The sequence below is a fragment of the Ostrea edulis genome, chromosome 8, assembly GCF_947568905.1.
Source record: "Ostrea edulis chromosome 8, xbOstEdul1.1, whole genome shotgun sequence".
In the NCBI taxonomy this organism is placed as follows: domain Eukaryota; kingdom Metazoa; phylum Mollusca; class Bivalvia; order Ostreida; family Ostreidae; genus Ostrea; species Ostrea edulis.
In genome coordinates this window covers 17804614-17819613 of record NC_079171.1, presented here as the reverse complement: position 1 = coordinate 17819613, position 15000 = coordinate 17804614, and the positions used below count along the sequence as shown (strand labels likewise).

Genomic DNA, 15000 nt, shown 5'->3' with positions numbered 1-15000 from the left:
AACAGCCATAAAATAAAATGTCAGACTCTGTGAGATCTACTACTACTTACCATCATCAGACTGTGAGATCTACTACTACTTACCATCATCAGACTGTGAGATCTACTACTACTTACCATCATCAGACTGTGAGATCTACTACTACTTACCATCGTCAGACTGTGAGATCTACTACTACTTACCATCATCAGACTGTGAGATCTACTACTACTTACCATCGTCAGACTCTGTGAGATCTACTACTACTTACCATCATCAGACTCTGTGAGATCTACTACTACTTACCATCGTCAGACTGTGAGATCTACTACTACTTACCATCATCAGACTGTGAGATCTACTACTACTTACCATCATCAGACTGTGAGATCTACTACTACTTACTATCGTCAGACTGTGAGATCTACTACTACTTACCATCGTCAGACTGTGAGATCTACTACTACTTACCATCATCAGACTGTGAGATATACTACTACTTACCATCATCAGACTGTGAGATCTACTACTACTTACCATCGTCAGACTCTGTGAGATCTACTACTACTGTTGCTCTCCCTGTGGATTCCTGTCTTCGGCGAGGAAATCTACAATAAAAAAAATAAATGAATATGCCATTATGTCACTACAAACATAATCTGTATAAGTATGTATCCATGAGGTTTTATTGACTGAAATATTCTAGTAAAACAAGAGTCTCATGGGTCAACTGCTTCCTAGAACAGTGTGATGATTGATACTACTAAAGAAATACGAACGTTAACTGGATTCCCACCTACATTTTCAACTTGTATATCTTTAATGGTGTCCTTCATTGAATGAGGTACAACAACTATAAATCTTTATAAAATGATAAATATGAGCTTAGTCAAAACTATTATAAGTTTAACTAACACTGAATATCTACACAATTTTATGCTGATCATGTGGTAAACCAATCTCATTTTTTCGGCTTGCCGTAAAGGCCCAAGAATGTGCGATTGGTGTGACGTTGCCTCACTTTGTTCTGGAAATTTCCATAACACTGATTTAAGACTAAAATCACGGATTGAAGAAACAAAGAGGCATATATTCTATTTATTCAACAATGAGCAAATCTAATTTCTTGTGTAAGATCAAAATCAAGCATCGATAAACAACTGATTAACTTCAGATAGTATTATCTTAAGTTGTCATTTAAAAAAGAAAAAGAAAACTGGCTTAGATCCGCCACTTTACTTTCATTTTTGCTATTTCAGGGTAGTTTATCAAAAACAAATGTAGGATTTTAATTAATTTTATGACATTTACTAATCAAGTAAGATTCTATTAAAGCTTACGGACTTCACCTCACATATTAAACAATATCAAGGGTAAACAGTAACTTTGGAGCAAGCGTTTCCGAGTTTATTGGCAAAAATTGTTAATTTATAAGTATAGATGTAGTAAAGAAATATCAGACATATGATACTCTCATCCAGATGAATTCTTACCTTTCACCAGCATCGACGCCAATGACCTCAACATCACTGTCATCTGACTGATAAGTTGTATCTGGGTCATCTGTATCGAAGGGGAGGATAGGCACTATAGGAGAGTCTGTTCTTTCTGCCCCCTCCCCTGGACCTCTCTCCTCCAGATCAGATTGGGTCAGGTCAATGCTGCCTAGGTCCTCCCCCTCACTGTCACTCCGGAGAACATCCACACCCTGACAACCTGCCACAGGGGCACCAGAGTCCTCATCATAACTAACCGGTCTCAATAAATCACTGACTTCTCGACCTTCACCCTCTGACCTGTGCTCTAGTACACTGACAGTCCCTGTAGCCCCTATCAAATGTTCCCTCTGTGGTTTGGAATCCCCTTGCAGAACATTTTGTCCATTCATTATTGCCCTTTGGGAGTTTTCCCTTGATGTTGAGTTTTCTGGCTGGGAATGATCACAGAATGGAGACCCTCTGTCAGTATGGGAATCAACCCCCCTCATACAGGAATGTCTACCTATCTTCTGACTCCGCCAATGTCCACTACCTCTGTAGGTTGGACATGAGTGATGAGACTTACTAGACTTTTCTGCAGCTTTTGAACAAGACTTATACGATGCAGCACAGAATCTTGAGTCGCATGACATTGGAACTCCATCAGCTTGATTTACATCATCTCCAACTTCAAGGTTCATTTCCATTCTGTCCTCTAGACCAACATTTGGGTCAGTTCTCTCAGCCCCTGGCATGGTTGCTGGTCTTGGGAATGTAGAGCTTGGAATCCCTAATGTCACATTCTCCATTTCAGGAAGAGGAGCCACTATGATTCTCTCACCATGGGGCTGAGATCCTACTCTTACTATGGCTGGTGGGGAGCAGACACGCATTCCGGGAGACACTCTTCCTGTAGGTACAGGGGGAATAATCTCCCTAGGAGCAGATCTCTCCCTAGCAGAGTTGTGGGTCGAGGTGTGGGAGGGATGGCGTCCCACCCGTCGGAACCCTCCCCCTCGCTCATGTTCATGTGGTAATACTCGAGTCCGGTAATCAAATCCATTAAATGTGGTAGGCTGCTGGTGGGTAGCAGGAGTTGGGAGATTAAAAAGGGCATAGGGATTGTGGGGGTTGTACACATCATATGGATTTGTATCCTCCCCCCAAGACTCAAAGGATTCATTGATATAACTCCTTCTTCTATTGTTATCTGAAGTCACCATAGCTGTATCTGCATCTGAACAATAAAATAACTGAACAATAAAATAACCACGTGTATTCAAATCATTATGATGTTATTTCATTATAAATTATTAAATGGCACAAATTCATTGCAATGCTTATGCAAGTTCCATCACATATTATGTAAATGCATCATTTATGCAACTTCACATTGATAATGTAAACCTTTGCTGGAGTCCTGAGTAGAATGGTTACTATCTACAGATTCATCAGAGGAACACATGTCAACTGCATTACTATCATTAATAGGTCGCTGCCATGGTGACGTATTGCTGTCCGGGTCAGGGGAGAGATGAGACAGATGGTCCATGTAGGATCTGAAGTTGTCTGTCATATTTCTTTCAGTTGGTAAGTCTTCACCTCCATCTGATAATGATTGTATTACTCAAGATATTAGGGGTGTGGTAATGTACTGATAAATTTACATTTCTACTGTTTATATGACTATAAGTGCAAGATAAGTTTGATAAGTTGACAACTGCTGTGACATATTGAACTCTTTATAAGGTGGAGATACATGATACGTCTTCACTTGGACGAGTTGTAGTGGAGTACTACATGCCTTCACGTCTGAATGAATTTCATCGTACAATCCAATTATGAACATTCAATGGAAGAACTTAATTTTCTTTACAATGTGTTTTAATAATTTTGGAAAACTATCGACTACACTTTATACTCTATCCTCTTAAACTCTGGAAGCTACCCTTGTTCACAAGAACTGTCAAATCTGCATGTTTAACAATTTCAATAGCATTATTATTACCTTTACAAGTAAATTTATTTCATGAAACAAAACCAAGACTGTAAATCATGCAATTACATGAAAGCTTAGCAAAATGTATTATTCGATACATCGACCAACCTTCAGAAATATTTCACCTACATCAGCCTATACAATTTTTATTAGACTGTCAGCCTAAATTACCCTGCACGTTTTACATCACAACTCAACATGTCACAATTAAAAACTGTCACAATCTACCTCAATGAACTTCCACCAGGATCACAAAACAGAAAATGTTCGATTAATTACATAATATGTATATCATGTTTACACAAAATATATTTTTGCAAAAAATTAATTGAGAAACATTAGAAACTAATTAGGCCTATGTATCTTTTGAATTTACGTTGTTAAGCAACTCCGCATAATGTACAAACCTTCACTATACACAAAGTTTGGCCCCGTCCTGGAGTCAGACCCTCTACCTCATGGATCATGAAATTTACAATTTTGGTTAAAGCCTTTCTTTTCCACATCACTTTGCATTAGTTTTTCTTAAACATGTGTAGTTGTAGAGAAGATTTTTGAAAATTGGTCAATATATGGCAGTTTTTGCCCCATGGGTGCAGGAATCCTGAAATTTACAATTCATCTTCCCCTTATCCTAAAGATACTTCATACCAAATTTGAAAAGAATTGGAAGAGTATTAATCAAGAAGTTAAAACTGTTCAATTGTTAATACACGACACACAAACAGGCAATGCACAATGACAGGAAAAAAATGAGTAACTCAGCTGACCTAAAAAGACAGATCCACAGAAAAATGTTTTGTCAAAATAAAAAGTTAAAACCATTTTGTTGTTTATTTGATTTTTTTTTTCAGAGGAAAATTTAGCTGAGTATATTGTACATAAGGGCTGCATCGGGTACCCGAAATAACCGAAAACCGCGGGTCGTGTTGTTCAGGTTGGGTTCGGTTCCATTTTTCCGTATTTCGGTTCGGGTTTGGTTTTTAAAATAGAATCATTATTAGAAATCCATTTAAACGAAATGTCGTCAAAATCCTCAAAGGTGGCGGTATTTTGATCAATTGTTAAATGATGGCATTGTGGACAAAACTGTAAATAATGACAGTATATGTAAGATACGTCAGACACATTGAAAATATGCCACAGGATCAACATCGTCAATGACAAAACATTGAAAGCATGGATGGAAACGACTTAGAAGTGACAATGCTGTTTGTAGTAGCATGGATGTCGAGACTAAACCTCGAGCTCAGTCCACGTCCCTGAGTAATTAATGTGACAAAATACAATAAAGGTTTTTGATTTTAACTGAATATTAGATTTTTAAAATAGTTATATAGACCCAAACCAAAATACCCGAACCCGAAGTAAAAAATTTAGAACCGACCCGACCCGAAAATTTTTGGAACCATGACTCACAGCCCCTATTGTACATTGCTAAAACACAGTCATACCAGACATTCACCATTGTTCAGGATATTCCAAATCATCCAATGAGTAATTTCTAGGAAAACATTTATGCCAAATTGACATAATCAAAATGTTAATGTTAATTAAAAATGGCTACATTAAAGAGCTACAATATCAATCCAATTGTATTTTGACACACAGTCACTGGTAACAGTGATTCATAGTATACAAAAAAACCCAATACCCACTGGACACTAAGTTTACAGAACAGCAGGTGCATAGTTTACTAAGTTTACAGAACAGCAGGTGCATAGTTTACTAAAGCAGGTTCAACACAATGGTTCAGTCATATAGGAGTTTTATTATCCTTGAAATTAGCATCAGATATGTTCTAAGTATTTATACCTGGCACAGGTGTTGAATTAGAAGACATGGTTTCCATGGAAACAACATCAGTGTTTTCATCCCAGGTGCTACCATCTTCTGTAATTGCTAAGTGAAGAATAAATACATGCACACAATATAAATGCATATATCTACAGCAAACACTAAAAGTGGGTCTCCCACTAAACAAACTCTAATGGAATGTGTAAGAAAAGAAGTTAAGTATTCAACTGCACATAAGTGTACTAAAGTACAGACTGTTAAAACAAGAAGCCCATGGGTCACATCATTCACCTGAGTCACTCTGGTCCTGCTGTTGTTCAGCTTTTGGGATGTTTAAAAGATTCTTTTTCAATCTTTATTCCCATAAAATTTTTTGACCCCATATTGTGTCCTAACCTAGCCCCAAAGAGTCAGAACATAACTGAATTTAATTCACAAAACATCAGGATGTCTCAATACCAATGTGACTAACATGACCTTGCTATTCTTGTTAAACCCCAATCAACCTATGCTACTAGGAAAGAATTGATGCCTTGAAGATGAAAAAAGAAAAACAACAGGAAGCAGATCTAAATCTAAGTCTGAAAATCAAAATATGCACCCAGGGGTGCATGAGCCGAGTTGCATGGGATACATTGTAAAGTCAGGAATGATGTGGCATATTTATAATTGTGAAGAACTCATTTCAGTTTCAAACTTTTCGAGTTACTGCCCAGAAACCATATTTGTCTGAAGTTTTCAATCTATTTTTGGTCACTGTGACCTTGACCTTTGACCTTTTTTCCCCCAAAATCAAAAGGGGCCTTGCTTTGCTGGTATCCAACAATATATCCAAGTTTCATTTGATTCAAATGAAAATTTTTCAAGTTATCCTCCTGAAACCAAATTTTTTTGGGAATTTTAAATCTATTTTTGGTCACTGTGACCTTGACCTTTGACCTATTTTCTCCAAAATCAATAAGGGTCTTCCTTACCTGGTACATAACAATATTTTTAAGTATCATTTGATTCGGATTTAAACTTTCTGAGTTATCATCCGGAAACGAAATATTTCTGAAATTTTCATTCAATATTCGGTCACTGTGACCTTGACCTTTGACAATTTTTCTCCAAAATTAATAGGGGTCTTCCTTACCTGGTACCCAACAATATATCTCAGTTTCATTTGATTCAGATTTAAACTTTCTGAGTTATCATTTGGAAACCAAATTTTTCTCAAATTTTCATTCTATTTTCGGTCACTGTGACCTTAACCTTTGACCATTTTTCTTCAAAATTAATAGGGGTCTTCCTTACTTAGTACCTAACAATATATCAAAGTTTCATTTGATTAGATTGTAAACTTTTCGAGTTATCATCCGGAAACCAATTGTTGATGCCCAACCGCCCACCCACCCGCCCACCTACATCACCAAACCAATAGCCAAGTTCAACTTCGTTGCAACTCAGCTAAAAATCCATATGATATCATTGTTTAGATTAGCATTAAGCTTTACTGTAAATGTATTGAGGATTAAATACATAGAATTTTAAATCCATGGTAAATATAGCAGCTGAACCGATCCTTTTGATTGATTGCAAAGCAGAGACTTAAGATAGAAGCAAGAGAAAGGAAAGGATCACTGTCTTCAAAATCATCAATCATATCACCCGTGTAAATATTCGATACTGATATATGTGTTAATTGATCTTGATAGAAGAACTGGTCCTAACATTAATTTTTCTACATTAACGTGGCAAAACACCATTAAAATTCAACGAACCAGAACCAAACTTAAACTCGATCAATACAAATCTGCATACAAAAAATCAGTTCAATATCTCAGGCGTTTAGAAAAAAAGTCTGGAAACTGGTCGTAACAGTAATTTTTCTAAGTTAAAGGGGCACAACTTTATTAAAAATCAATGAACCGGAACAAAACTCAAACTCGATCTGCAACTAAACAATATACACCTGCACACAAAAAATGAATTCAATATCTCAAGGCATTTAGATAAAAGGTCTGAACAAGAGGCCCACAGGCCTTATCGGTCACCTGAGTACTAGTGAAAAAGTATCACTACTCCCAAGGGCTATGAAATCTAGAAAAAATATCCTGTTCTGAATATCTAAGCTAAATTCTAATGTTCTGCAACAGTATAAAAGAAGATGTATTCTTAAAACTTCAATGCCCTCAAAAGTGCATACACTGATATCAGAAAGGCTTTACATAATACAATAGGTGTATTAACATTAAAAGATAAGACTAATTTGGACCCAACCTAGAGTAAAAACCCTGGGTTGTGAAATACACCATTTTTTTTGTACATCCTTTTCTGCTATTCCTAAATATGCATTTAGATTTTATACGGTATCAGCAAACTTACACATAAATACTACATACTAAGTTTGGTCCTACCCTTATACCAAAATCCCTACCCCTGGGATCATCAAATATACAGTTTTGGTAAAGGACTAGTTTCAATTTAGTATCAATAACACTAAAGAAGATGTTATTTAGTGTTTTACACATAAACACTATATCGTAAGTTTTGCCCCGTCCTGGAGTCAAAACCCCATCCCCGGGGATCATGAAATTTACAATTTTGGTAGAGGCCTTCTTACTCTACATCACTATGCATTTAGTTTTTCTTAAACGTACGGTTCTAGAGAAGAAGATTTTTGAAAATTGGTCAATTTTGGGCAGTTTTTGTCCTGCCCCATAAGCCCAAGGGGTGCAGGAATCCTGAAATTTACAATTTATGTTCCCCTTGTTCCAAAGATGCTTCATACCAAATTTGAAAAGAATTGGAATGATAGTTATCAAGAAGAAGTTAAAAATGTCTATTGTTCACACATTTAATGACTGACCGTTTTGGCCCCACCCCGATACCAAAACCCCTACCCCTGGCATCATTAAATTTACAATTTTCATAAAGGACTTCCTGTTCTTTTTAAATATCTATTTAGTTTCAATATAGTATCAATAACACTATAGAAGATGTTATCTAAGTGTTTTACACATAAACACTATATACCAAGTTTGGCCCCACCCTGGGGTCAGAGCCCCTACCCTGGTGATCATGAAATTTACAATTTTGGTAGAGGCCTTCCTGCTCTACATCACCATGCATTTAGTTTTTCTTAAACATGTGGTTCTTGAGAAGATTTTTGAAAATTGGTCAATTTTGGGCAGTTTTTGCCCCACCCCTAAGGCATCCTCCTGCTGGAGTCCTGAAATGTACAATTTATGTCCCCCTTGTCTCAAAGATGCTTCATACCAAATTTGAAAAGAATTGGACTAGTAGTTATCAAAAGGAAGTTAAAAATGTTCAATTGTTAATGCACGACGGACGACAACCAATTGCAATAGAGTAATAGAGTAAACTCAGGTGACATAAAAATATCTTGAATAGTTTCTTTGAATGCAAAGTGTGATGGAAGGACAGAAGGACAGAGGGGTGGAAGGATGGAAGACAGACATGACAAACACTATACGCCCCAGCCATATTCATGGCGGGGCATGAAAATGTTAAAAACAATTACCAATAGTTTGTTCTGCTATGACTTCTGCCTGTACTTCTGTCTGTATATGAAGGGGCCCACCAAGGGATCCATTGTCAACCAACAGAGGCGACACTCTCTCTGTATGAAGGGGTGAATCTGGCTTACTGGACTCGTGCTGTAAAAAGTATGTTCATTAACTAAACTTCTACTTTTATCACGTTTCCAAAGTACAAAAAATTGTATGCAATTTGTCTTTCTTATGCAACAATGCTAATAGTTTGTCGAAATATTGCAATAATTAGTTACAATATTTAAATCAGGGTGATTGTAAAAAATCTCATTAATTAATAAGGTAGTTAAAGTGGTACTGTGATGCAACCTTTTTCGTGGATTGTGAAAGTAGAGTTGATATCTTTAACTGCAAATGGTACAATATAGCCCATTGCAAACGGTACAATATAGCCCATTGCAAATGGTACAATATACGCCTATTTGACAGTGAAATTCAACCTGGAAGCATATTGTGCACTCTGAATTGATACAACACACATTCTGAATAGAAAAGCCTTAACCCTTTCCTTCATAATGATGACTTTGGACGCCTACCATGATTTGCATGGAGACGCCTTTAAGATTTTCACATTCGATCACTTACATTATAAAAAAATAATGACTGTCAGCAAGATCCAAAGTTAACACATGATTCAAAATATTCTTTCCTTTCTATATCTTGAGTTATCAAAAGTTTAAGACAATATTTATTTTATAATTACCAATACAAACTGAGGTGAAAAATCTTCACGATACAAAAAGTCATTTTTATTTCGATGCCGGTATTTTCATAAATGCATATGAATTTCACTTCGTATTAGCAAATGCATGTAAAAATGAGAAAGACATATCATTGGAAATATACTGTCAATGGATATTATGAAGAAAATTTGTTGAGTTACAAGTAGCCAACCTGTTAAAGATGACAAGGTAAAACTGAAAGTAAGTCATGTGTCATCTTCGTGTTGCGTATTCCCAAAACGTCGATTTCATTATGGATGTAATTGCGAATCATACATCAACTTCTAAAGGGTTTATATTGTACATTTTTAATCAAGAGTACATCAAATAAGCATTGTACCTCGACTAATTTGTGTAAAACGATGCGATTTCTTTGTGGAGATTGCCATATTGACAGTATTATTTACATCCGCCGCGTATACAGTGCGCATGTTCTATATATCATTTTCTTAAGTCATTGGGGGGGGGAGGGGGGGGGGGGGGAGTGTTAGGTTAAGGTCTTCTACCATGAGTGCCTCAACATTTTTTTTCACTTGCTTCATTTTCTTAAATTGTGGACTGTAATCTTTTACTAATAATGCTCAATACCTCACTAAATAGTTTTTATTCATAACTTTTTAGCTTACACACATTACAAAATACATAATAAACAAGAGATGTTTGTAAAACACATATGCCCCCCATGGTGCAAAATTGAAAAGGATTATACACACACATCATTTAATTGAGAGTAGTATCATCAATTCAAAATATTGAGCAGACAATATCTTCCTATGTCAAGAGTGGATTGACCATGTGACCTAAAAATCAATAGGGGTCATCAACTCCTGAAGATGTACCAGTGTACCAAGTTTGATGTCTGTCAAGCAAAGGGTTCTCAAGATATTGAGCGGACAGTATATTCCTATGTATAGTTTAACCCTTGACCTTTGACCACGCGACCTCAAAATCAATAGGTGTCATTTTCTCCTGAAGATGTACTAGTGTACCAAGTTTAATGTCTGTCAAGCAAAGGGTTCTCAAGATATGGAGCAGACAGTATATTCCAATGTCCAGTTTGACCCTTGACCTTTGACCATGTGATCTCAAAATCAATAGGGGTCGTCTTCTCCTGAAGACGTACCAGTGTACCACGTTTGATGTCTGTTAAGCAATGGGTTCTCAAGATATTGAACGGACAGTATATTCCTATGTCCAGTTTGACCCTTGACCTTTAAACATGTGACCTCAAAATAAATAGGGGTAATTTTCTCCTGAAGATGTACCAGTGTTCCAAGTTTGATGTCTGTCAAGCGAAGGGTTCTCAAAATATTGAACGGACAGTATATTCCTGTCTAGTGTGACCCTTGACCTTTGACCATGTGACCTCAAAATCAATAGTGGTCGTCTTCTCCTGAAGTCATATCAGTGTACCAAGTTTGATGTCTGTCAAGAAAAGAGTTCTCAAGATACTGAGCAGACAGTATAATCCCATGTCAAGTTTGACCCTTGACCTTTGACCATGTGACCTCAAAATCAATAGGGGTCATCTTCTATTGAAGATGGACCATTGTATCAAGTTTGATGTCTGTCAAGTAAAGGGTTCTCGAGATATTTAACGGACAGTATATTCCCATGTCCAGTTTGACCCTTGACCTTTGACCATGTGACCTCAAAATCAATGGGGGTCATCTTCTTCTGAAGATGTACTGGCGTACCAAGTTTGATGTCTGTCAAGCAAAGGGTTTTCTAGACATTGAATGGTCAGTATATTCCTATGCCCAGTTTGACCCTTGACCTTTGACCATATGACCTCAAAATCAATAGGGGTCATCTACTCCTTAGGATGTACCAGTGTGCCAAGTTTGATGTCTTTCAAGCAAAGTGTTCTCAAGATATTGAGCGGACATTATATTCCTATGTCCAGAGTAGATTGACCCTTGACCTTTGACCTTTTGATCTGAAAAACAATAGGGATCCTTTTCTACTCATAACTAATCCACATATGAAATATCATTATCATCAAGTGATTGGTTCTCAAGATATTGAGCGGACAACACATGGTCTACAGACCGACCGACAGACAGACCGACCGACAGGTGCAAAACAATATGCCCCCTCTTTTTCAAAGGGGGGGCATAATAAATAATAGTCATTTAAACAAAAAGGGGGGAGGGGGCAGACTGCCCTACCACTGAGCTACTGCATCCTGAAATTGAAATGTGATAAATGTTGAACACAACACTTTAATTAACATATGATTCCTTTGTTTCAAGCACCAATAGCAGAAAGTTCCAAGTACAGTATGCACTTTTAACAGGGCTTGAAGCTAACTTTTTATGTCACCAGTCCAGCCGGACTGATGGTGTATAATTTCAACCAGTCTGCAGAAAAAATTACCAGTCCAACAGAGTTTTCCAGAAATAATCAAACTTAAATGTGGGATTCATATTTACGAATCAGATTCATTTGATATTATAATAATTTACAGATCGAAGCATGCCAAATGTGTGTATAAAATTTCATAAGTATATTTTCCAAAATGATGCTTTTAAAATTAACCAGTCCCATCGGACTGACTAAAACAAATGTCAATCAGTCGGCCAGACTTTTAATCAGTCACAGACTGACGGGCATATGTTAATTTCGAGTCCTGTTTTAAGGGTAATTTATTATCAATGTTGGACAACAAAACCTGTGAGACTGTACCCCCCCTACCCCCAATCCCCAAAGTATTTGAATTTTGCTCAATGTTTAAGTCAAAATATGAACAACCAAAGCATAGGATTTTCAGAGGAATGTACCAAGATGTGAAAAGACTAGAAGCATTATGTTGATAAATGACTAAATATGATTTCATTTTGTGTTGTGGGTCATGGTGCACCAATCTATTTGACATGTGAACTGATTATGTAATTCTCTGAGAGTGAGGTTGTGACAAAATGTTAGTGCAATATCTATCTACGAGGACAATTCAATAAGTAACCAGCTTAACTTATTTCCGATTGAGATCCACCTCTTATTTTTCAAAGTAATTTCCCTCTAGTGTGATGCACTTGGACCAACGGTGTTCAAGTGTCATCAGCCAAGAACTGAAAAAGTCAGGGTCCTTTCCATTGACCCTCTCCTTAACTGCTGTCATGACTTCTTCGTCAGACCGGATATGACATCCACGGATATTCTTTTTCAAGTTTGGGAATAGGAAGAAGTCGTTAGGAGCTAGGTCAGGCGAACAGGCAGGATGTGGTATTAATTCATAACTGTTCCGCACTACAGCATCCATTGCAACCTTGCAAGTGTGGACTCTCGCGTTGTCCTGTTGCAGCAAAACACCTTTAGAAAGTATACTTCGATGTTTTTCACGGCTGGTGGTTCTCAGCTGGTCTAGCAAGTTTACATAGTACACTTCAGTTATTGTACTTCTCTTGGGTAAAAAGCCCAACATAATAACGCCTTCTGCGTCCCAAAATACTGTGGCCATCACCTTGCCAGCAGATGGTTGCGTCTTGAACTTCTTTGGCCTCGGAGATCCAGGCCCTACCCACTGATGACTCTTAGCTTTATTCTCTGGCTCATAATAATGAACACAAGTCTCATCTCAAGTCTCAGACACAAAAGAAAATCATCTTTTGACCTAAAACGCTTCAACAAGGTGCTGCATACTGATCCTCTGGTTGCCATTTGCTCATTGCTAAGAGATTTGGGGACCCAACGGGCTGTTAGCTTGTGCATACCTCAACAATCATGTAAGATTGTTGAAACACTACCATGTGAAATGCCTAATGCCTGCTCTATTTCTTCTACCTGAATTCGCCTATCAGAGTATACTAGATCGTGATCTTTCTTACACATGTCTTCATTGGTGGCACCCAGTGGATGTCCAGCGGTTTTTTTCCTTATATAACTGGTACCGATAAACGGTACCATTCCCAATGCCAAAAACCATTGATTTTTCCCAATTTAGAGACTAACAAGAGGCCCAGGGGCCTTATAGGTCACCTGAGTATCATGTAACAACCTTCCAATGTTTGAATTAGGTTTGTGTTTAAATATAAGAATTTTACTTTTGGATGGAAGAAACATTGAATAGCTATGTGGTCAGCCCCGCCTTTGCACCAGAACCCCTGACCCAGGGGCCATAAATTTCAGTTTTGAAAGAAGCATCCTTGATCATCATTATCATACTATTAGTTTGTCTACTTAATACCCAGCAGCAGAGGAGAAGATTTTCAAAGAAATAAAATGCATTTTCACTATATGATCAATAGGGCCCCACCCTAATACCAGAACCCCTGACCCAGGGGCCATGAATTTCACAATTTTTAAAGAGGCATCCTTGCTCATCATAATCATGCTATTGGTTTGTCTACTTAATACCCAAGGACAGAGAAGAAGATTTTCAAAGAAATAATGCATTTTCACTATATGACTTATAGAGCCCCACCCTAGGCACCAGAACCCCTGATCCAGGGGCCATGAATTTCACAATTTTTAACAAGAGGTACTGTGAGCAATGCTCACTAAGAATACCCCCCGCTTACCCCAATCTCCCAAAGGGTGTTGGTAATAGGTATAAACTACCTCTTTTCTGAGTGTTGCTACTTCGATGTCCAGTGCGCTTGACCTTTGACCTTTTGACCCCAAAGTCGATAGGGAACATCTTCATTCCATGGGTAGTCCATATGTATGATATGGTGACTGTAGGTGGAAAGGATAACGCTTTAGAGCCCGGAAACCATATTGCTACTTCAATGTCCAGTGCGCGTGACCTTTGACCTTTTGACCCCAAAATCAATAGGGATCATCTTCATCCCATTAGTAGTCCATATATATGATATGGTGACTGTAGGTGGAAAGGATAACGCTTTAGAGCCCGGAAACCATATTGCTACTTCAATGTCCAGTGCGCTTGACCTTTGACCTTTTGACCCTAAAATCGATAGGGAACATCTTCATCCCATTAGTAGTCCATATATATGATATGGTGACTGTAGGTGGAAAGGATAACACTTTAGAGCCCGGAAACCATATTGCTACTTCGATGTCCAGTGTGCTTGACCTTTGACCTTTTGTCTCCAAAATCGATAGGGAACATCTTCATCCCATGGGTAGTCCATATATATGATATGGTGACGGTAGGTGGAAAGGATAATGCTTTAGAGCCCGGAAACCATTGCGTCTACAGACGGACGGACAACTCGATTCCAGTATACCCCCCCACAACTTGTTGCGGGGGGTATAAAGAGGTATCCTTGCTCATCATTACCATGCTATTAGTTTGTCTACTTAATACCCAGAGACAGAGAAGATTTTCAAAGAATTTCTACATTTTCACTATATGACCAATAGAGCCCCACCCTTACACAAGAACCCCTGCCCCAGGGGCCATGAATTTCACAATTTTGGTAGAGGGCTCAATGCTCATTATAATTATGCCCACAGTTTGGCTTCTTGATGTCCAGGAGTAAAGAAGAAGATTTTTTTTAAAT

General features: G+C 37.7%; 1 protein-coding gene across 1 annotated transcript in view; it reads right to left on the bottom strand.

The window, feature by feature from the left end:
• LOC125661157 (E3 ubiquitin-protein ligase arkadia-B-like) overlaps positions 1-15000 on the bottom strand; it is a 72895-nt gene that overhangs the window by 48263 nt on the left and 9632 nt on the right. Inside the window, exons 3-7 of the mRNA XM_048893038.2 lie at positions 8780-8915; positions 5272-5358; positions 2865-3065; positions 1473-2694; positions 517-587 (exon numbers count right to left, since the gene is read on the bottom strand). Coding sequence (XP_048748995.2) covers positions 517-587; positions 1473-2694; positions 2865-3065; positions 5272-5358; positions 8780-8915 — 1717 coding nt within the window. The remainder of the gene's footprint in view (positions 1-516; positions 588-1472; positions 2695-2864; positions 3066-5271; positions 5359-8779; positions 8916-15000) is intronic.